The 25,176-nt window shown below is 38.3% G+C and overlaps 1 protein-coding gene across 15 annotated transcripts in view; it reads left to right on the forward strand.

Moving 5' to 3' along the window:
• Positions 1-25,176, forward strand: part of KDM4C (lysine demethylase 4C) — a 475,753-nt gene that overhangs the window by 106,041 nt on the left and 344,536 nt on the right. For all 15 annotated transcript variants that reach the window (XR_012668619.1, XR_012668620.1, XM_075128780.1 and 12 more), the window contains 2 exons: positions 4,739-4,842; positions 10,095-10,232. Coding sequence is in view for 13 of the 15 variants with exons in the window: in XM_075128780.1 (XP_074984881.1) it covers positions 4,739-4,842; positions 10,095-10,232 (242 nt within the window). In the remaining 2 variants the exon portion in view is untranslated. The remainder of the gene's footprint in view (positions 1-4,738; positions 4,843-10,094; positions 10,233-25,176) is intronic.

The following is a 25,176-nucleotide window of genomic DNA, read 5'->3' on the forward strand; positions in this document are numbered from 1 at the left end:
GACAACTGAAATGCATGTGCTGAGGCTCATTGGTATTTATCTGAGTAGCTCACCAGTAGTTTGCTAGGCAGCGTGGCCCAATAAATTGGTGAAACTGCATTGTAAGGGCTGCTGTTAAAAAAGGTCTTTGGGTTTTATTTACAGTTCCAAAAGGGAGAAAAAATTATATGGCTGTTGGAAAAAATTAGTCAGCATTAAATTTTAATAAAATGTGACACAATAATTAGTCCCTGCAGATTCAAAGGAATCTTAATAGACTTCCTAGTCCTTGTGTAGTGAAAGATCTGTATGACAACTTCACATCTTAATTGAACCTCATATCCTTTATCTAAGAAACTTTTTGTTGTTGGGGTTGGGGAGTCAGCTAGAAAGGAATGCACAATTGATATGCTTACCAGAACCTGCCCAGGCAGACATGTTAAGATGATTGTTCTGTAGTCTTTAAGAGACCCCAATAGACCTTCATGTGAGAATGGACATGGAGAATAAAACAGGTTGAGGGTGTAGATTGGGGGCGGGGGCTGGTTATTCTGAGAGAATGTTGCCCTAAATTTGTTCATTATTTTTAAGACATGAAGAGTATTAAGACAGCTGAATTGGATGATTGGAAATGTCTTTATTGTTAAAGAGTGAACATGCTCCAAGGAAATAACCATCTTTTTGAATGGCAAAAGAATCTCTGCATGTGCTCTCTCTCTCTCATATAGTGTTGACAGAAGAGTCCAGATATTTCAATGTCTTGTACCTAAGTTTAGTGCCGGTCCAGTAATGCTTTCTATAGTATTTTTAAGCATGTATGTTTATTTTTACCTATCCTTTTATTTAATGACTTTTTCGCTCTGTTTTTATGCAGTTGCCAATAAAACATTATTTTGTTTAAGACAAATGGAATTCAGTTTGGACATTGTAATTTTTGGGCGGTTTTTGGTTGGTGACCCACAGAGGGTAAAAGTTCTTTAACCTCTCAAGAGGCCTAGAGTATAGAGCTCTAAGCCTACTCATCTGAATCCCGCCGATTTTCCAACTCCCCATATTTTCCCCTTAGATTCCTAAGGTTGCAGACATAAACTGTCACTCTCTGTATAAACAAAATCTAGTATTTGTTCTGAATCTATATAGTTTGTTATAAAGACTTATTTTTACTCTGTAAAATAATATTGCTGATATACTCTTGTACACTGAAAACAAGACATTGTTTTTAAATGGCTTTACGTTTAACATGTGACTGGAAATTATTTTGGAGGACCTATTAAGAGTCCTTGATGGAGCAGAACAGCAATTGAGGACAAGATTTAAAGAAATAAGAGTCTGAAGTTAATAATCTACATTTATTTTTAGATACCTAAACAGGGCTGGGCATCTTGGTCCCATTAGGTGCTCAGCATTTTTTTTTTTTTTTAAAATTGGGTCTCATATTTAGATGCCCAAATATGTATATATCCTATTTATGAAAATATTGCCTTTAGTTTCCAAACCATTTAAATTTGAACTATTTTACATTGTACACAATGATTTTGGTGAAATGACATAGGGCATAATTTTAGAGGTTCATGATAAATATAACTTATAAACTGATACAGAGTCCGTAATACACTGCACATTACCTTCCTTCAGTGGTTTTCCAATTTAAGTTACTTTATGGCCAGTCACCACATTTGTTTGGGCCCTGATTACAAATCCATATAGAAAGAGAATTAAATAGATTCTTCTTTCATCATTGATTTTAATTTAAAAAGTAATTCATGTAATGTAATACAAACCTACAGATTTTAAAAGTTTGATGGATTCATTTAAAATAAACTGCTTTTAGTATTGGCATATCTGTTGACAATCTTCTCATTAATGATATAGTCCCTTAAAGAAAAATGTGGAGTGTTACATAGGAGTTTAGTAGACGAATAAAATGGACTTTTATTGGCATTCATTTTCCTTTGTCTTTCATGCACTGGTGTGGTGAGCAGATTTTTGTAATTAAATGGTAACTTGTCCTAACTCACTTATCTATCGTTTCCTTTATGTGCTCGTATATGAGAGAAAACAGATCAGAATGTGGTTATCAGTGGGGGAAAATGACAATTACTTTTGTTATGTGAATATGACAAAGGGAAAATGTGTTTTGTCCCTGTAAGCCAGTTATATAATAAAATACAGATTGGTTTTTATTCGTTTATGTAAGTACCACATTATGACAAAATTTACAAACTGTAATATTTTACCAACCCCTTCCATCCTGTTTCATTGTCATATACTTTTTTTCTTTGCAGTGGAGCCTTCCTAATTCATGATTCCCTAGTTAACAAACCCATTAATTTTCATAAAACAGCAAACATTTCACCTTATATCTAATAGTAGGGTGCTTAGTAAAATCTTCTATACTTAACATGAGACGGAACGGTCTCTTGGTTAAAGCAGATGTGTGGAAGGTAGGACTTCTGGATTCTGCTCCTGAGTTGGCCCCAAAATTTGCTGTGTGACCATTGGAAAGTCCTGTAACTTTTCTGTGCCTGTTTCCCTTTCTGCAAAAACAGGGAGATCTTTATAAAGTGCTTTGGGATAGTTGTATGATAGATGCTATATAAGTGCAATTAATTAATGTTACTAAGATATCAATAATTTTGCAAAACATACTCCATTATGAAGGTAGTATAAATAATAAACTAAATTGAAATGGCCAAAATGAATGATTTTGAAATGATCCGCGTTAGGTATTTTAAAATAATATACTTTTTTTTGATTGCTAACATGTGAATTTCAGTGATCCTCAGTAGTTCTCAGTCATTAGTGCCATGTACTTTTCTGCTGTAAAGACTTTCTCGTAATTGCTGATCACTGAGTAACTAGGGGATAAACAGAATTGTCTTCTTTATAATTTGCCTACTCCTCTCACCTGGTTCATTCCGTGGTAATGTTACAATCCAGTCTTTGTAGCACTATATTTTATTTCCATTATGTCACATTTTGATGTCACAAACCAGTTTCTACCATTGCTGAATGAACTGAGCAGGACAACTAGACTGATTATAAACAATGATTATAAACAATGAAGATGGTATTTAACATTTAAATAGCTCTCTGTCCGTAGAACTCAAAGAACTTTCCATTTTACATGTGGGGAAAGTGAGGTGCAGAGAGATAAGTGACTTGTCTAAGATTAAAGAGGAAGTAGGTAGAGTGTCTTGGAACAAAACCCAGACCTTGAGAAAGGAGGGTGACTTTGGTTTTAGTGATGGAAACCAACCTCTTTCTCCTCCTGCTAGAGCAGGGGTGGGCAAACTTTTTAGCCCAAGGGCCACATCTGGGTATGGAAATTGTATGGCAAGCCATGAATGTTCATGAAATTAGGGGTTGGGGTGCAGGACGGTGTGAGGGGTCTGGTGGGGGTGTGGGCTCTGGGGTGAGGCCATAAATGAGGAGTTCAGGATGCAGGAGGAGGCTCCTGGCTGGGGCAGGGGGTTGAGGTGTGAGGGGGGCTCCAACTTGGGGTGCGGGCTCTGGGACGGGGCTAAGGATGAGGGGTTGGGGGTGCAGGAGAGTGCTCCGGGCTGGGACTGAGGGGTTCGGAGGGTGGGAAGGGGATCAGGGATGGGGGTTGGGGCGCAGGAAGGGGTCAGGGGTGCAGGCTCCAGGCAGCGCTTACCTCAAGCAGCTCTCGGAAGCAGCATCATGTCCCTCTTCTGGCTCCTATGCGGAGGTGCGACCAGGCGGCTTTGTGCTGCCCCATCCACAGGTGCCGCCCCTGCAGCTCCCATTGGCTGTGGTTCCCAGCCAATGGGAGCTGCGGGGATGGTGCTTGGGGTGGGGAGAATGTGTGGGGCCCCCTGGCTTCCCCAATGCGTAAGAGCCAGAGGGGGGACATGCCTTTGCTTCTGGGAGCCGTACTGAGCCCTGGAACACATGGAGCGGTGCAAGCCCCAGACCCCGCTCTCCAGCGGGAGCTCGAGGGCCAGATTAAAATGTCTGAAGGGCTGGATGTGGCCTCCAGGCCATAGTTTGCCCACCCCTACTCTAGCGCAACATTGCTATCTGATCTATCTACATTTCATATTTGGGGGTGAGGTTTGAATTAACCTTAATTTTTAAACAAAATATTGCAATGTGCTGAGCCACCATATGACATCAGTTGTTTGCTGATGACATTTGCCCTATCGGGAGGCATGTGGCACAAATATTCAGTGCTTGCTGTCAGCCAGATTGGGAGGAAACACTTCAGCTAGCCATTGAGCATCAACCATTATCACGGTAAAGAAATGGCTTGAACTACTGCTTCCATAACCTCCAAGCTGTATATAAATATAGTTGAAAAATTAGGGTTAGCCTTGTACAAAGCAACATCAGGGAGTAAGACTTGAAGATTCAAGAAATGATGCGTCAACTTATTTGAGATGGAAAAATATTTTATTTTAATATTTTAATTCCTTGGAGTAATTGTCTTTCCTCAATAAACTGGAAACACTGTAAAAACATAAAATCCAACAAGCGAGGCCCAAATTATTATTGAAGTATTTCTTTCTCTCATTTTAAACCTAAATTCTAGCAAAAAATAAGATCTGAAAATCAGGCTAATTTATATAGCTTTGTTTTTTATGTAGATATCGCCGTTAATTGACAATGATGAGAAAGGAATTTCAACAAAAGTATGCAAATATATAGTGTATTGTGCTTTAAACAAAATACTGTTAAAGTTTCCTGTTCTTGTTTTAATTGAAGAAAACTGACGTTGCTTATTTTGTCTTGTTAGGCTTCTTCCCAAGCAGCTCTCAAGGGTGTGATGCTTTTCTTCGCCACAAGATGACACTGATTTCTCCCTCAATATTGAAAAAATATGGAATTCCTTTTGACAAGGTACAGTAGAATTTATTTTAATGACGTGCCTCTGTGCGTAGTATCCAGATATGTGTAGCTACAAAGGCAAAGCAAAACAGTATCTTTTTATTCAGGCCGAGATTCCAAATTACTGTTGTTAAAACAAGCTTCTGGGCTGTTGGGTTGTTTCCTTGGTTTGGTCTCAGATTTTCAAAGAAGCCTAAGGGGGAGTTAGGTTGCCAAATCCCGTTGAAATGCAATATAATTATATTAATATGAAACAGCTTGGAAAAGTTAAAGCTTTTATGTTCCAAACTCATTTAGTAATATCTTAATTTTTGAAGCCATCAACAGTCCATTATGTAATATTTTTTGATATTTGGTAAATACAAATTTATTTAGATTGGTGCTACTACATTAATTCATACCACTCTTAAATAGTGGTAATAGATCATGTTTTGTTGGGATCAAACTTTTTAAAGAAATGTTTGTATGGATCATGCTTTATTGTTTTCTTTGTATGTAGTGCAGTATAATTTTTATTGGCATTTTGTGGTAATAAATTTCAGATGAAAATACACGATGGAATAAATGTTTGAAAATTTATTATGAAACTTTTTAATGCAACTTAGTAGATGTAGTTAGAAATACTGAAAAAAATAATAATCAGATGCTCCTTTTCTGGGTGACAGATTATTTTCTACAAAATTTAGTGCATATATTATTCTTTTGCTTTGTGCTGGTTGATAGTGACTGAGTGAAAAAGGGTATACAGTATGAACATTTTATATAAAGCAGGAGAAGTGAAAAAAAGAACTTTGGCTTGATTAAAAAAAAATCTCCTTTTGGGTTTGAGAAGGATTAAGTGCTTAGCTGCTTGAAAAACATTTAAAATACTCTGTGTATCCTCCTCTCCACTTGATTTTTTCTTCCCATGATCCTAGCTCTTCTCTACCTAAGAGCTTTTTTACTTGTGACTAGGTGTGTACTTCATGTGGGTGTGAGGCAGTGAAAGTGTATTGTTTTTTTACAGTGGCATCAACTTATGCCAAGATTCATTCAGCAGCTTGGTGAGCCTGACTTAGCTCCCCTTGGACATTTGTTTGTCTGATATTTAAATTTAGCAGCCTCTGATCATTATACAGTTATGATCATTTTATAGATTCTTGATTTCCCACCTCTAGGTTTTTCTAAAGTGTATAGAGGAGTCCAACAATAAGCCTGTATATTTTTCTCACACAAAATCCACTTGCAGAATAAGCCCATCAGTTTTTGTTTATGATTGTTGTCTCTGTTTTCACATATGTGATTTATTTACATATAGGTAGCAGGATATGTATATATGCTCAGCTGCTCAATTTTTCACTCTCTAGATCAGGGGTAGGCAAACTTTTTGGGCCAAGGGCCACATCTGGGAGGGGAAATTGTATGCAGGGCCGGGGCAGGGGGGTTGGGGTGCAGGAGGGAGTGCGGGGTGTGGGAGGGGGTGCGGTGTGCAGGAACAGGCTCAGGGCAAGGGATTGGGGCAGAGGAGGGATGCGGGGTATTTGAGGGGGCTGAGGGCAGGGAATTGGGGTGCAGGAGGGGTGTGAGGTGCAGACAGGGGGCTTAGGGCAGGGAATTTGGGGGGCAGGGTGCAGGAGGGGTTCGGGCTCCGGCCCAGTGCTGCTTACCTAAAGCGGCTCCGGGGTGTGAGCGGCGCCCATCGGGGCCAGGGCAGGCTCCCTGCATGCCTGTCCTGGCCCCGCGCCGTGCCGCTCTGGGAAGCGGCCGGAACCACTTCCCTGTGCGGCCCCTGGGGGAGGAGGGAGCACAGGGCTCCGCGTACTGCCCTTGCCACGCCTCCAGGTCACTCCCCCAAAGCTCCCATTGGCCACGGTTCCCTGTTCCCAGCCAATGGGAGCTGCAGGGGGCGGTGCCTGGAGGCAAAGGCAACGCATGGAGCCCTCTGCCCCCCAGGCCCCGGGGCCCCAGAGACGTGGTGCCGGCCTCTTCTGAGAGTGGCATGGGGCCTGCGGTACCACGGGGGGCAATCCCACGGGCCGGATCCAAAGCCCTGAGGGGCCGGATCCAGCCCGCGAGCCGTAGTTTGCCCATCCCTGCTCTAGACTGTATGGCTACGTAGGGCCTCCTATCTCATTCAGTTTAGATTTATGGGATATTATTAAGTGAGGTCAAGAGAAATAATGTAACTACTGATTCTTTTCATACCCTTGTAATTTATCACTAATGTGTCAGATAAAGTCACGGAATTTAGATCTGTTGTTTTGGATTTAATGAACATTAATTTAAGCAGTATATTTTTCAGCATATGGGGATGGTGGAAGCATAAAGTTTAATAACTTGCTGGCAGATTTGTTTTTAACATTGTCAGGCTTGTGTTTGGGGTAGGTAGGCGAGTCCAGAGCAATAAGGTCGGTTACTTTATTTCAGTGTCTTGGACTTTCTCATTTTCTATTTTAAAAAATGTGTTAGAAATAGTTAAATAGAATAAATTTAGTTCTGTCACCTACTGCTAGGAAGAAGCAGCCTGTACCCGAGTGCAGTTTTAATTAATGGGAATCAGTGAGAAAGTGAATAGAAAGAATCAGGCTGTGATCTCTCGTGGCTTGCTGTGATAGAACTGGAAACGTGCTGAACACTGATAAGCCAGCCTACGCTTACCAGGTGACAGCTGAACTGCCGCTTATTGCAATAGAACACCTGCTAAACTGTCATCAGTAGGGGGGTGCATGACAAGATAAATTTGGGAATTGCTGGCACTGAGAATGTTCTTTCTTATACATCCCTGCAACACGATCTGAAAACTCCAATTAGAGTCGCTGTGTGTGTTTGTGTGCTATATATTTACACACATGCTTATGCATATATAAAGCATCCAGTTGCTTCACATTTATGCTGGAACCATAAGATGGTTTATATATTTGTATATAAAGTATGACTTTTTTCATTCTTTAATCTTATCTCAATGTTTTTTTGCTATCTTCTCCCTCCCCCCGCCCATTCTGGCCCAAAAGATGGTGGTGATATCAAGAACATGCCAATATCTGGAGTGCCATTCCTTTGGGTTTCTTGTTGCATACAGAGAATGCACACACGACATTCATATGATTGTGAGAACAGAGTTTTGTGTATTTGTGGGGTCCAAATGAGAAATTAAATACAAAAACTGTTATTATTATGCTTGAGAGCTTAAGACATTAAAGGTAATATAAATTTCTACAGAAGTGTAGTGTGATCTCTAGTTATGGTGGCTATGTAAAAGTTAACTAACTTTGAACATTCTGTCTTTTACTGTATTTAAAAGCACAACCACAATGTTGCCTTAATATAGTGTCTTTTCATTTTTGTGAATTTCTCACCTGAGTATTGTTCAGGCAAAGCATTATTAGACCCACAGAAGATGTCCCTCTGATCACTAAGGTCTTCTTGACTTCCATTAACCAATAACCACTGCTTGGTACCCAAACATCTGTCCTTAAGTATTGTTCACAACAAATAGCTTCTTTCCACTGGGCCTATTTTCTGACCTAAATTTAGTGTCAAGGGGCATGTCAAATGGAGTATATAGATTTTTGTTCACTGCTTTGCTCACTAATGCCATGAAGTAGCACCTATCAGCCAGTTGAAGAGAGGATGTGGCTGGGCCATCTGTTCAGCAGCCTCCAGTAAGCTCATCCTTGCTGCAGCCTTTGATGGCTGGGGTCCAGTGGAGCTCCCAGTGGAAAGTAAAACAGTCCCTAATTGGTGGGAACTCTTGGGGATTGCAAGCAGTGGTTCTGCCGCCCGTCCTCTGTTGATGAATCTCCCCATGAGTGTAGCAGACCCAAACAGCACATACAGGTGCACATTACTCCACTAGCAAGAGAGAATCCTGCCCAGTATCACTAACTTTATTCCACTGTTTTCTGTAAATTTATATTGCTTGCTGTTCACTATCTGGCATTCAACTTTAACTGTTCATATGAAAATGACTATACTGTACAAAATATAGTTGTATCTTTTGTGGTGTCATTGTTTTTTTCCCTAGCTATAACTTAATCTACTGAATCACTGGGCTGCAGTCTCTTTCCACTGAATCACTCTTCATTGTATTTTGTAAGGAAAAGTGATCCTTTGGATAAATCCTTGTTTACTGCATCAAGTGGTGTTAAAGCTTCACTGCCCAGTGCTATTTGAATACCGTTTCCCAGACCTGAGGCTTTCCATGCTAAGCCATTCCCCACACCCCCTGAGTAGAGTTGTAGTAGTGTGCTGTAGCAACATCCTTTCAATATCCTTAATACTGTTCAAAACCCCTCAGTAAAATAAGTGTTAATGGAGTGTTAAGAAGGAGATTTTAATGTCACAAAGTTTAGGACAGTCATTACATCATTTAGAATACAAAGTGTCTTCAGCATTATTAGTTATTGTAAAGTTGTAGTAGTGATGTTACACAAAAAGTGTGGTTCTGCTTCCTTGAAACAGACTTTGAAGAAATGGCACCTATTCTTGTATTATTCAGTAATAGAAGGTGTGAAAACTAAATTAGCTCCTCATTTATACATGTATAGTCCCACTGTCTTCAGAATAGGTTGTCAGTGACACCTATGAAACCTAATTAGCATTAAATGGGTCAGGCACTGAAAAGTTGTGTGGGGATGGGAAAGGGCAGGGAAAAGAAATCCCCCTCTAACCTAGCTCAATTACATGGAGCATCTGTGGCACCATTCCAGAGAAGCTACTTAAGGTGAAGTGAGCTGTAGCTCACAAAAGCTTATGCTCAAATAAATTGGTTCGTCTCTAAGGTGCCACAAGTACTCCTTTTCTTTTTGCAAATACAGACTAACACGGCTGTTACTCTGAAACCTACTTAAGGCCTGTGGATGAAGTAGCCTTCCCAACCATTACAGTATGTCTCCTCTATTGGGGAAGGTAGCAGCAGATATTTGGCCCACTGGCTGCCATCCTGCCTTGTCTGCCCACTTCAAATCTTATGCTCTCTACTCATTGCCCCCCCCCCATGTATTGTTAATAGGGGTCGTCTGGTTTTGTAGAAGAGGGAACATGATTTGCTCCCTTGTGAACACTTTCTGAATTTGTGGCCTACTCTAATGTGGGGATACTGATGGGCCAGAAGTTTGTTATTTCAAAATGTAGTCAGTAATGTCTCCTCAGGTCTGCCTATATTTAATCCAAATTGGATGCTATGTGCAAATATCTATTTTGACATCAGCAAATATAATTTTCATTTCTTTAATAAGAGAAGGTCTTTTTAAATAGGTTATTTGTGTTTTTTTCTTGTTATGTAGATCACACAGGAGGCAGGGGAATTTATGATAACCTTCCCATATGGATACCATGCGGGATTTAACCATGGTTTCAACTGCGCAGAATCAACAAACTTTGCCACAATCAGATGGATTGATTATGGAAAAGTAGCTAAATTGGTAAGTAATACTACAAAAATAATGCCTGAATTAAATGTCTCCTTTGGTTATTCCTTAATGATAAGCTTAGGAAAAAGAGAAGATGAAGAGGGAGAAGAACAATTAAGTCATCTTGTACATCATCCTGTCAGTGCAGTACTATTCCATATTGTGCATTTACTAGCATGTTATAACACTTGCAGTACATGTATTATTTGTTGTAGTAGATTTTAGATATGACTTAATGTGTATATTGTATGTTAAAAATCTTTATTTTTCAGGAGATATTTTTATGTAGGTTTATATGAGGCCATATAAATCGAGAATTATGTTTGGAAGGGGGAGACAGAATTTATTTCTGTTCTTCTAAAACCCTATGCATTTTAGTCATAGAGGCAGCTTGGAAATCCCCTTATTCAAGTCACATACAGCGATTCTGCTCCCTTTTAGAATTTTATATGTATCTTGGAAAACATGCCACAGATTTGAGGGGTAATGTGCCTGTTCAAAAGAGGACAAAGATCAATAAGAGGGCTGAACTAAATGAGCAAATTAAACTTTAATCTGTAATGTTTTTTTTAAATGTTGGCAATATTTTGTGATAAATTAAATATGCTCCCAGAGTGGGAATGTTTCATAATTTAGAATCACTAATATATTTTACAAAAAAGCAGTTTCGTGTCACTGTTTTAGTCTATGCAGCTATAGTGTTGTAGCTACATCAAGGATATTATAGAGACAAGGTGGGAGAGGTAATATCTTTTATTGGACCAAGTTCTGTTTGTGAGAGAGACAAACTTTTGAGCTATGCAGTGTAGCTCAAAAGCCTCTCTCTAATCAACAGAAATTGGTCCAATAAAAGATATTGCCTCTCCCACCTTGTTTCTACTATTTTAGTCTGAAATTTTGCATATGTTGCATATATTTTACATTCTGTTCACATACAGCATTTGTGTAATATACTGAATCAAATGTGTGTATTTTGTTCAGCAAAAGGTCATTAATGTTGTACAGTATTTTATATGATCTCTCCACTATTAAAAAGTATAGATTATAAGAGCATTGTTTAGGATGCTTTGATAACTATGTAATGTGGAGCCACTTTCCAGACTGAGATATTCTGTACTGACAACAGCAGCATCTACAAATTGTGTATATGTTACATTAGCTAATGAGATGATAAGTGAATTCACTTCAAAAGCAAACATGGGAGGAGGAGGGGTTGCAACAATGTAATCCAGGAAGAGTACAGGGTTAAATACTTGGAATTGGAAGAAGACCTTGAGAATATTTTCTGTTAGCAGAACTTCTTGATTTTAGGCACTATTGACTATAATTGTGAATGAGATTGATGAGTGGGTTTCAAGAGGTAAAAGGCCTGAAAATGATCCATTGTTTCACGTAGCCTATACATAGACATTTACTGTAATGAAAGTAATAAAAACATCAATAAGAATTTAAAATGTTCAGCTAGGTCTTCACTTTTAATGCAAAACTTACATTCATGGTGGTAATTAATAAGGCCCTGATTTTTTAATACTGATTTTTAAGAATCTATATATTTAGTAGCTCAGTGGTTCAAAAGATAGTAAAATGAACCACCATGTAGAAGACTTGAGTTTAACATAACTCTGGGGAGGTTAAATTCAAATGTGCGGTAAGCTGAGTCGTTGAAAAGTTAGTGGAGTTTCTCTCTCTTAGTCCGGAATTTGGTTCTAATTTTTGGTTAGGAGGTCTTGGTTCATTCAATCCATTTTGAGTATTCTTTGTCCATGGAAAAAGCAGTCATTGAAATACAGTGACTTCCATGCTATGTACTGAAGGTGTAATACCATGTTCATGTATTGTATAAGAAGGTAAAATGGCTTCAGGGTGTTTGTAATCAATTCAAAGTGTCTGAAATCTTCCAAATACTATTTGAATCAAGAATAATAAGAATATCTGCTATAGAGAAATCTTAAGGATTGTAGCTGAGTGTGAATCCCAGTTCCTGTGACTAGAGGCCACAGTCATGAATTGCACTCCTCGTTTTACAAGATAATAAAAAATGTCAGAATTAAAGCCTGGCTCGTTGAACATTTTGCTTCATTTTTTAATTAATCTGGAAAAAGACTTGGAAGCAGTATTAGCCAAATAAAACATATCTCAGGGTATTGCACACCTTTCAACAGCAGTTACATAATTATTCAAAGCTAATGGAAACAAAATAATTAGATAATTATTTATAATAATGACATTTGTTTGTATTTGTTCATGCCATACAAATAAGATACAAATACAAGTTGATGGAATGTTAAGGAAATGTATGTTACTGCTTTAATGTTCCAATATTAATTGTAAAACAAGATACATTAGGGAAATACCAAGTTACAACTTTACCTGTTATATCGGATATTTAAAGTCCTCATATTTGAAACAAAGGCATGTGGGAAACAGGTGTAGAGGAGCACACCGTTTGTTAAAGGGGATACTCTCTGTCCTAGTAAAGAGGAGAAGATAGAAGTTGATGAAATACAGGTTGTAACTGAAGAGAAACAGCCAAATGAAAAAGAGTCCCATTCAATGAAGGGAGACAACTAAATATTGAAAAATTTTCTAAGTGTTCATATACAAATGCTAGGAGACTAATACTAAGATGGGAGAAGTTGAGCTCCTGCTATTAAATGAGGATATTGATATAATAGGTATCATAGAAATTTGGTGGAATGATGATAATCAATGGGACACAGTAATATCAGGGTACAAAATATATAGGAATGACAGAGTAGGGTGTGCTGGTGGGGGAGTGGCACTGTATGTGAAAGAAAGCATAGAGTAAAAATCTTAAATGAATCAAAATGAGCCATAAAGTCTCTATGAATAGAAATTACATGCTTGAACAATAAAACTATAGCAGCATGACGGTGATTGTGAAATGCTCAGGGATATTAGAGAGGCTACAAAAACAGAAAACCCAATAATAAAAAGGGAAGAGGGAAGGACCTCTCATAGATTGGTAACTGATTAAAAGATAGGAAGCAAAGGGTAGGAATATACTGTAAGTTTTTACAATGTAAAGAGGTAAATAGTGGGGTCTCCTAAGGATCTGTACTGAAACCTGTGCTGTTGGATGTATTCATAAATGATCTTGAAAAAGAGGTATACAGTGAGGTAAAATTTACAGATGATACAAATTTACTCAAGATAGTTAAGTACAAAGCTGACTGCGAAGAGTTACAAAGGGATCTCACAAAACTGGACAACAAAATGGCAGATGAAATTCAGTGTTGATAAGTGCAAAGTAATACACTTTGGGAAAAATAATTCCAACTATATATAAAAAATGGATGGGGTCTAAATTAGCTGTTATCACTCAAGAAAGGAATCTTGGAGTCGTCATGGATAGTTCTCAGAAAAGTTCTGCTCAATGTGCAGCTCCAGTAAAAAAAAAAGCTAACCGAACGTTAGGAACCATTAGGAAAGGGATAGTTAATAAGAGAGAGAATATAATACCACTATATAAATCTCTGGTTTGCCCACACCTTGAATGCTGTGTGCAGTTCTGGTTGCCCCATCTCAAAAAAGACACATTAGAATTGGAAAAGGTACAGAGAAGGGCAACAAAAATGATTTTAGGGGTATGGAACAGCTTCCGGGCATGGATAGATTAAAAAGACTGGGACTATTCTTCTTAGAAAAGAGATGAGTGTACGTGGGGGGTGGGGTGGGTATGATAGAAATCTATAAAATCATGACTGGTGTGGAGAAAGTGAATAGGGAAGTGTTATTTACCCCTTCAGATAACACAAGAACCGAGATCATTCAATGAAATTAATAGGCGGCAGGTTTAAAACAAACATAAGAAAGTACTTATTTGCACAATGTACAGTCAACCTGTGGAACTCATTGCCATGTGTTGTGAAGACCAAAAATAGAAACGGTTTTAAAAAAGAATTAGATAAATTCATAGTGGATAGGTCCATCAATGGCTATTAGCCAAGGTGCTCAGGGAAGCAACCCCCTGCTCCAGGTGTCTCTAAACCTCGGACTGCCAGAAGCTGGAACTAGATGACAGAGGATGGATCTCTTGATTTGTTGTTGTCTTTGCTTCATTCCCTCTGTAGCATCTGGCACTGTCCACTGTCAGAATATCCTGTGTGGCCATTCTTATGTTCTTATATAAATAAAAATAGAGAAAACAGTGCATGTTGTTAACTGTTCTTGCATTATATTTGTATAACAGTTTTAAAGCATGCATGAAATACCAGAGCTTTTGCAAACTGAAAAATACTGTTTCTTGGTCTTCTGTTAGGCAGGAAATGGAAAACATGGGAAAATCTATAGTTACTTGTACTGGAACTCCAGACAAATTTTCCAAAAATGTCAATTCATTTAAAAAGAATAAGAAATCCTCTCTGCTTCAGAAGGCTATTGGCATGTTAGTAGGTTATAACCACTATTATAATATTATTATAGCATTTAATAAAACAAGCCACACAGTTCTATGTTGCAATTTATGGTTCTCCAGGCTGGCATGGCTTACTGATGTTGAAGTTTAATCTGTTGCTTCTTCTCTGTCTGTACATGATACGTATATGATTTTTAATTGGGGGAAAAAAGTTTTAGATCTAAATACAATTTTCAGACTACTGTTACATTTTTCGCTTTAATATGTATTATATTGGAGATGCCTTTCTGGTGTCAGTGAAACGCAGTAATCTAGGTCAGTAGAAGGTATTGTTCGCCTGCAAGGTTTTTGTGTACTGAAGACTGATTATTTTCCAAAGAAGGCAGTTCTGAGTTACTTACAGCTATATTATTGTCTATGCCACTTCCCCTCCAAAAAACCAAAAATGAAACAGAAAAACCAGCAAATGAGCTACAGCCTTCCTCTCTTCTTTGTCTGAAGAATAGTTAGATATGTAATAGCATACAGTTTTTTTTATTGATGCTACAGTAAATACTAAAGTTAAAGAACAGTACTATTGTCCTAAAGAAAATGCCATGAGGTTGAGGGCCCAATGAAATAAATTGCCTACATAAATTGCAGTTTTAAATGGGTCATGCCTTTAAAGAGGGAGGCATGTTTTGAACACAGAACTAGAGAAGACAAACTCCTGAATTCCAGTTCTTGCTCTGAAACGGATTCATTCTGTGGCCTTGGGGAAATCCCTGAACTCACTGTCTCAGTTTCCCCATATGTACACCTACCTCCAACAACCCTGTTTTAGCTGGGGCTGTCTTTACTAAAGTCCTGGGGAATATGATAGCTGCACCTCTTTCCCAAAGGCTGTAGTGCTGCATGAGGGCTGCATGTGAGAAGGCAGGAGGCCAGGTGGAGAAGCTGCACCCTTTGTCTGCTGTCTCCGGTACTTCTTTCTACTGTAGTCTCAGTGCAGTGAACAGAGTGGGTAATATCTGTGGAGACAGGCATGGGGTCTGGCACAGGTAAGAGAGACAAGTGGTTTGAGGGGCACAGTTGATACATGGTAGAGTGCACAGATTTGGACAGGGGACAGAGGAGATGGTTAAAGGGGATAAAGGAAAATAGATAGGGATAGAGAAAAGGGTGGAGCATTCCAAACCTCCCCCTGCCCTAGAAGAGAGAGGACAGAAACCACATTAACCTCTCCCCACTGATCCTCTGGAAGGAGAGAGAGATGCCAGAGATGGAAGTGGGCCTGGCATCCATCCTGATGGTGCTTGGAGGAGTGGGAGGGGAGCAGGCTGTCTGTGAAATGGGTTTAAGTGTTCAGATACTATAGTGACAGGAGCTAGAGAAAACCCTAAGATTAGATAAAACTTACTGAATTTTTCTCATGGTAGGTCACGTAGGTTAGTTAGTTATGTTTGTAATGTGCTGTGAAGATGAGAGGTGTACCATACATTTTAAGTATTACTAATAGTCATCCTATAGCTTCAGTTTCTGGAATTTAATTTATTTATACCAAAATTTAAAGGGTATGAAAGAAGGCAGATGGGACATTTCTTCTGACTAATGTCTTATTATTTACCTAATGGAGCTTACGTTTATCTGAGTAGGCTGGAACTCCTTGCTGTTCTGCAAACAACATTTTAAGCTATCTTACTCCAATGCATTTTGTTAATGTTGGTAAAACAGATGAACCAATGTCAATTAGTTTGTATGTTTTGCTGGGATCTACTTTAATTTGTGCTGAGTAGGCAACTTGTGTGCTGAAGTAGGGGCAATGTTCAAGTGTTAAAGTTTCTGAATATAAATGTTTACACACCATTTTGATTAATTTTTTTGTATTCTACAAAATAAAATCCCTTCTGGAGTGACTGGATACAAGATATTCACTTTAATCCAAGAATGAATTTGTGTGTCTCTCTTTAGCCAAGATTTAATGATATGTAGCTGTGTGGGGGAAACAATTCTAGGTAATACATATGCAGTCAACTAACATTCAAACCTTTTGCAGTCTTCACCAACACATATTTTGGTTTTCCTTGTTTATCACAGTTTAAAGATATTTGAATTTTTTTCTGACTCCTGCAAGTGAGGGATTGCTTTTCCCCAAAACAGTTATTAATTATAAGCAGCTATTTTCAGGACTGTTGTGGAAAACAATTACTTAAAACACCTTTTACCTATTTAAGTATTTATTCCATGCTCATCACTGTGGTATTTAAGAACCTTATCTATATAATTCATTCATGATTCTCTTGTGCGCCTGTCAGTGTTAGTTGCACTCACCTCTGGACGTGTTAGCATTTTTATAACCCTTTCTATGTATTAGTTTTTGAGCTGTCATGTTACTCATGTGACCTTGGGTATGAAAGGATAACTTGGAATTAAACAGAAAGAGCTCAGATGGCAAATTGAGTGACACCTTCTGGAATTACATACTGTGGTTTGACTTGTCTTGCAGTAAGGCTGGTTTGGGAGTTTGTATGATGATCTGGCACTGATAGTATGTTACTGAAATATATTTATAAGAAGCTGTCTTGGCTTGTATTGATCCCATCATTTTTTCCGTATTACTTCCCCATTAACTAATGTACTGAAAAATGGACATTTTTATCAGAGTTAATTGACTTTTAGAGTGAATTCCATCATTGCCCTCATAAAAAAAAATTTAGGTGGAGTCCTTTCACTTTCTTTGTGTGAATGTACTTTAGGAAATTATGTAAAATTTACCCAGAAAAATGCATCATCCATTTAATTGTAATGGAAAGGTGATTAGGTGATATGCTAAAATCTGGAGAATCAGTCATGATTTCCACCTTCTCTCCAAATGAAAATACTTACGGAGAGGACCAGTAAATGCTACCTGTCATACTGAGGTGCTAGAGTTTAGAAGGAGACTGAAAAAAAGTTCAAAACAAGATTGTGCACTTTTATCTACTGATGTATTTTCTCAACATTGCATTTCTTGTCACTGCTGTTTATTAGTGTAGTTAATTGAAAAACGAGCCCAGGAACAAAGAAACTCTCTTTCTTTTTCCTGTTTGCAGAGCCAGGGGAGTTGGCAGGTGAGCTAAGCTTGGAACTCTCTAGACCCTGCAGGGAGGACACTCTTAAGGAGAAAAGGTTCTGTGTAGCTCCTCCTTAACTCAACCACATGGGCTAAGATAGAAGGAAGCTTGCAGGACAGAGCCAGTCCCAGGATAAAAGGACTCTGGCCTTCTCCCTGGCAAGAGCAGAGAGAGGTGGAGAGTAAAAACCTTTGTCGTATTGCTTCTGAATACAGGTGATTTCATCAGACTTTCCTTCCTTCAGTTTGGACATTTTTTCTTCTCCGCTGTTTACTCCAATCTCCTCCTCCACTGTCCTTCCACTGCAGCTTTATTCTCCATGGCCTCCATGCACCTCTTCATCTCTTCTCAACCCTTTCCTCTGTCATTGCATACCCTCAACTTCCCAAATCAATATCTCCACCACCAACCCCTCCCCCCCAAAGGTGGAGAAAACATGACATTTGCCAACCATTACCCATATCATGCTGCTTGGTGCATCCCTTTCCCTTACCCCTCCTCTATCTAGTCTATTTAAATTATATAGTCCTTGCGGCAGGATGATCTCTTCCTATTTTATAGCACAGTGGGAACCCAATTTGTGTGGGACCTTCAGTTGTCACTATAGTACAAAAATAATAATAATAAATATGTGTAAAATGCAAGGATTTGTCATGGTCCTTCCTTAGGGCCCAGTCCTGCAAACAATGAAGCCAATGGGACTACTCATGTGATTAGTGTGTTTGCAGGACTGAGTGCTTAAGTGTGAAATCCCATATAACGATAATTTGAAACTGGGGCCGGTGCATGCCTGTGATGAAATGGATCAGAGCTATTGAAAGAGAAATATAGGGTCATTGGCTTCAGTGGAGATTCATCGTCTTACATCTGGTCTCATTTTGGCTTTTAGTGATGGTGAGTTTTTTTTTAAAGAGCATATCTGGAACATAAATTGTTTTTAAGAAAACAAAATACCTATTTTAAATTCCCAGCTGGAGATACTCCTAGATCTCATCTTGGAAATTTCCTCCTCCTGAGAGCAAGGGACTGCAGCCACCTTTGAAGCTTAGTTTACTGTTTAAAAATTATATTTGAACACAGCCAAAGTGCAAATGAATTAATTCCAAAATGGTGGATTTGAGCATTTCTGAACCAAACGTGGAAAATAAGTGTTTTGAGGGAAGAAAATACTTGGTAATAAATCAACATACAGTATTTATATAATAGTTATTATAGCCTGTGTATAAATGTGCTGTCAAACACTTATGACTTTAAAGAAAGAAAACAGCATACTTTGCCAGTACCTTTCTTCATTGCTTTTGCTATTGAAGTAGGTATTTTGAAAAAAAAATTGTTCCTGTCAATTCCGAATGCTACCACCACCTCCTCAATCAAGAAGCGAGAACCTAGTTTCTTTATTTATGATCTCAGTGTTTTGCTATGAAAATGATTGTGCTGGCACAAATTCAGTATTCTGACTTTGTAGTGAGGTGCTGGAGTAGGCTGTAAAAGAGAAACACCTTAGCTGAATTAAATCTTTTTTAATCAGCAAAGGGGGAAGGAAAAGTGTAAAAATGTGTAACAGATGACTATCCTGTGTGATTTTATTTTCAAGGTTGTCCCCAGCGTGAAAGTTGTCCTTTAAAATTTACTCCCATTTTTAATGCCTTCATATTGGCAGAAATACTTCTTGTCACCTTCTAGGAAGAACAGCTGTAGCTAGATATCTAGCTTTTGTCATGTGTTATCTCATGGTAGTTATAGGTGTACTATGCTTCTTAAAAGCACAACTCTGTCTCTCTGTTAATGTGAACTTTCTCTTTTACAGTTGTTCTACAATTCTCATTTGACCTTATAATAAATGCCATGATAGAAAAGGAGTACTTGTGGCACCTTAGAGACTAACAAATTTATTTGAGCATAAGCTTTTGTGAGCTGCAGCTCACTTCCTCGAATGCATCTGAAAGCTTATGCTCAAATAAATTTGTTAGTCTCTAAGGTGCCACAAGTACTCCTTTTCTTTTTGCGGATACAGACTAACACGGCTGCTACTCTGAAAAATGCCATAATATAATTGCATCACAGCTCATCAGCATGGAAATGTAACTGGTGTCATTTGGGTAAAATAAGATCCAGCCCCAAAACTCACCCATTCTTCAACCTGAAACAAACCTGAAAGCATTTTTTTCAGTTCTGAAGAGACATTACAGGAGCATAGGAATGGTAATGTTTAGCGTAGACCAGTGGTTCTCAACCTGTGGTTCTCAGTATGCAGCTGCAGCTCATGTGACATCCTCACGGCCACATATATTCTGTGGATGTGGCCCACATAACCCATAGAGAGCTTCATATGTGGCCCACAATGGTAAATAGGTTGAGAACCACGGTCATAGACAATACTTCCACCAGTAGATGGTGTCATATCCTTATCTTAGTGGTAAGTTCTCTTCCCTGTCATTGTTGTTGATCTTACCTAGGGGATAACTGGAAGGTCAGTCCTGCCTTTGTGTTCTGGAGTTGGTTCTTGCAATAAATGTCTGTGGTTCTTTTAGTGAGTGTTACAAAATCCTGTGAGGGCACATCAGTGGGGTATCATGAGAGAACTTGCACTATTACTGCTGTGCTGTACCTCTTCAGTGGGAGAAAAGATAATGCCATTTTCCAGGGCTGTCAATTCCACGCTTTTCCATCATTAAACCCTCTTTAAACAAGAATTGGAAGAACTTTACTAATGATATGAAAAGAAGATAAAGGGACATCGTCATGGTGGACAGACCCTAATTTCACCTTACATCAATCCCCTACCCAAAAATACACTGTTCCTTTAAACATACTGTTGAAGAAAGTGTGCTTTACACTTAAAAGTTCGGTCGACATAGGCTTCAGCTACACTATGAGCTAGGGATGTGATTCCCAGGTTGCATATACATACTTGCGCTAGTTCTCATCAAGCTAACATGAGTATACAAAGCAGTATGGCCATGGTAGCATGGGCAATGTCAGCATGCACAAACCTGCCTGAAATCAACGGGTATGTAATTGGCACAGCTAAACCGCCCATGCTACCGTGATTAAGTTCATATTTATACTTGTGCTAAGGAAGTGAAAACTAGCATGAGTACGTGTACATGAGCTGGGAATCTTGCCCCTTGCTCACGGTGTAGACATAGATATAGATAGCTACATTGGTCAGGGGTTTAAAAATCCACACCCTGACTGACATAGCTATGCTGGCCCAACCCCCATGTGGGTGCTGGTGTGTCAATGGGAGAATGCTTCCATCGATGTATCTAACTTTGTTCCAGAAGGTGGTGTTCCTACAACCATGGAAAAACCCCTTTCGTTGCTGTAGGCTGCATCTGCACTACGGGCTTATGCCGACCTAGCTGCGTCAACAGAGGTATACCAGACTAGTCCCCGGAGAGTAGACGCAGCCTAACTCTGACATAGTTTTGTGTAAACTTCATATCACTTTTCTTTGTTTTAAAGTAACATGAGGAAAAATGTTAAGGTCGCTATAGTTCATCTTTATATTTAGTGTCTTTTGAGTATGTGTTGAAAGGGTCAGTGTAGGGGTCTTTTGTATGTTTTTTTTTAACTGACTGTAGCACATCAAAGAAAAACTCTGCAAACCTTTTCTCCTGGAGTCACAGGCTCCTTAAATACTATTCCTTCATTTCCTGAAATTAAGTTCATCATTACTCATGCATATTCTGCAGCAGTAGCTGTTTAGAGACCTGTTTTCTGTGGATAGGTTGGATCAAAGGGCTGACCTGCAGGTTGTATTTCATTTTTTCCCTTTGGTGGGATGAAGTGCAGTTGTTTTGATGTTAGGTTTGATGGATTTGTTTGCCACTGCATTCATTAGCTTCACATCAAAAAACTGACAGGCTGTTAAATGAAACTTTGGCTTAGATTTTCAGCTTGACTGTTTGGAGACATTTGTGAAGATATTTTTGTTTTTGTGTTGCAGCAGCCTCAAGCACTTATGAGTGTCTCAAAGGGAAGAAAAGTTATTTACTGTACTGCTTTCATTGAGTAAAAACATTGTCTTGAGGACAGTCATATCTAGCATACGCTATCCAAAATATTATATGATTATGTTATGTAAATTGAGAGACGTATATGTGTGGATAAATATATCCATACATTTGTAAGAGAGGAAAGAAAGAACATAGTCACTACCGCACAATAGGCATTTTTTCAGCCCTAACATTATTATTAGTTTTTATCCTGTGACATTAAGGCAAAAGATGCAATGGTTCAGCGTAGTTTAAAAAAAAAAAAGTACTTTACATACAGATCACCCAAACTGATGCAGTTCTAATATTTGACGGTCAATATTCTCTACTGAAGCAGGTTCATGAATGATTAATCTGTCATCTACTTTTTATAGTTTGAATAGTTAGACATCTGAGCTAGGTAACTTTTCTTTCTTGTTTAGTTTTTGTTTTGGTGTTTTTTTTGGTTTGGTGCTGGATCTTGGTACATCTAATACTCATAACAGTGGTGTCAGGGATAATTTAGGATTTATGCAATTTAACATGTCCACTTTTCCAAAAATCAGAGCTAGGCTCTGTATGACTCGGTGACTTGGTTTCTGTGGAACATGATGAAGATTCAGGAACCACTGACATGGTCTAGGGAGCCCCCATGCATTCAACTATGGCAGTATTTAGGTATTTTGCCTTAGAATGAATGATGTTTCCACAAATATATGGTTAGCTGGCACTAATGTTGCATTGCTGGCACAGAGCAAAAAAATATACATAGTATTTAACCCTACTATGAGGGCAACTGTGTTTTAGTGAAACTAACATGTCACCTTATGCTAACTTGATATTGTGCTTGCTCATAAGTGCCTGCAGCTAAGACATCATATGTGTGCATCAGCTGTGTGTCATAGGACAGCTAAGTGCAGAATTTCAAGCAGAAAACATTGAAATTAATGGCTTACATTGGTTGCCTAACAGTTATGCAGGAAGTGCTGTTGCTGTATCTTCTTAATTCAGGATTAGCATTGAAAAGTACCTTCACTTTTTCTGCTATCTAAAGCAAGTTGAGCATGGATGGAGATATTGTAGTAAGGTCTCCAGTCCCCTTTCTCTCTCCATGTGACAGCTAAGCAGTACTTTGGGATAGCTGACTTCCTGATGGAAAATGTGAAATGGTGGAAAGATTCCTTTCATGGGGTTCGTTCACAGGTAACACATTAAACATTTCTTTATCATTTCTACATCAGAACAGTGCTGGTCCATACGAAACAATTATGTAATATAACCTCCTCTCCACTTTCCCACAATTTGAATAAAAATATGGGGTAGCTTAGGTTTGAAAAAAATTGAGAAAGTAAGTATGAGTGAGTGAAAAGTATTATGCCTGCCTAGTTTAAGGAAACACCATGTGGACTCATCCATAGTTGTGGATATCTACATACTGAAATAAATGCACCTGTTTTTATTGTAAGAACTGATCCTAGAAATAAAAATGTGACCCTATACATAGGGAACAGTCAAATAAATGTTTTTACACCATATATTCAAATAAATACCCTATATATAAAAGTAAAGAAAGGTGGGAAAGTGAAAAGAGCTAGCATTGCTGGATTGCTCATCTAATTGTACATAATTTAACCTGATTTTATGCATGAACATGGGAATGCACATGTATATGACAAGTGAAAGTGATATTGCTATGATACACTGGTGAGTGATTAATTTATCATGCACCTTTGACCACCTCCACTGCTGTCTGCTTTCTAATCCACCTTCCCTTTTTCATCCTCACCACAAACTTGGATTTCCTTCCAAAATTTGTACCTGTCCAAGGCCCATGATGGGTAAGACTGGAGATTATTTTCTCTATATACAAATATCATGACTTTAAAGTCTGTTACCTTGTCACCCTGCAGGGCTAGAAACAGGAGTGTTATACCACTGAAAAGTGGAGATGGCCAATTTCCCAATGGGACACACTTCACTCACTTCTAGCTCTGGAATGGCTTGGTATATTGGACTTCAAAATTATTAGTTTTAGGTACAAAAAAGCTATTTTAGGTCATTTATGTGGGATTTTATGGCTCCCTCTAGTTCCTGTATAGTTTAGCTCATGATAACTAAGGCACTTGTCTTTATAAATCGAGGGATTTAAAGAAATAGTCTCCATAATTTTTTTTAAAACACCATAGATTTCCAAAATAGATTTTCTCTAACATATGTGGCATATACAGAATACATGACGGAATGATGTGATATAAATGTTTTATCTGCACTCATTTGGGATGATCTGTCTTGCTTGTCACTGCCATTCGTGGTTTAATTCCTTAAAGAGGCTTATGAAGAGAAACATTAACATATGCCTATATAAAATACAGAATTTTTTTTTGTGTAAATCTGAATAAGAAATAATGAGATAGTATACTCTTCAAAGTGGATTTTACATTTTGGAGTACATTCACGGAACTATGAATGAGCAGAAGTGATAGAATCTGGGTTTTTTTTGTTTTTTTTAGCTGGTTCTAAGTGTAAAATACTGTAGAAGTTTCTTTTATCGATGTAACAAATGCACTGAGATGACAGATTTTGTGCAAAACTAACAGACTTTCAGGAGCTATTGTTTTATGGCAGTACTAAGCAAAGAATAGAGTATTATTTTTTCTTACAATAAGTCAATAGTTTGCAATAAACTTGTCTTTTCAGAATACCATTTGTATGAAATGTTGGGAAAAATCAATGTAATTTTTCTCTATTTCCACTCCTACAGCATGTAAATTGTAGTTATCCTTGACTTCGTTGAGAGAAACTATTTTGAATGACTGGTCTTTTCTCCATACATTAATGTCACAGCTGTAAAGAGATATTCTTCATAGCCTACTATTTTTCAAAGAAATAGAATTAGAGCTCCAAAAATTCTTCTTTGATAAATTTATTTGAACTCAGCAAAAAAGGTATGACAGTGCAATTAGAGTGTATATCTACATCCATTTGCTTTGGAGTGAAAGTTGTTTTAATACCTATTTACTACATTCTCCTATCTTAAGGGTTGGAGAAATTTCCATCCCTGTTAGAGTTACTCCATGTTAATCACTTCCATTATGTGGTCAATTGTTCTTAAGGGCAAAAATGGACTTTGCAATCTTAATGTTCTTCTAACTTTTTTTGGTTCTGATTTCCTAACTATATTAAAAAAACAATCCCCAAAACAAACCAAAAAACCCTGACCCCCACCCCCCGAAAAACTAGAAATTCCCATCATGTGGAACCATGTTGACCGAACCCTCAACTTCAGTCATCAGCAGAGTTCAGATCTTTAGATTCATAGTACAGACATCTGTCACTTGAGCTAACCCAGTAATTGGTAGTAGGAGTAGGCTGCTTTTCTTATTTTTGTTCACCAGACACTCTAGAGGAAAATGAGACACATGCTTTGCCATGGGCTCACCAGGAATTTTCTGACAGCAGAGGAATGTTAGAGACCCCGTGTTAGAGGACTCCATGTCCGTGGGGAC

The sequence above is a fragment of the Caretta caretta genome, chromosome 5 (genome assembly GCF_965140235.1).
Source record: "Caretta caretta isolate rCarCar2 chromosome 5, rCarCar1.hap1, whole genome shotgun sequence".
Taxonomy (NCBI): Eukaryota; Metazoa; Chordata; order Testudines; family Cheloniidae; genus Caretta; species Caretta caretta.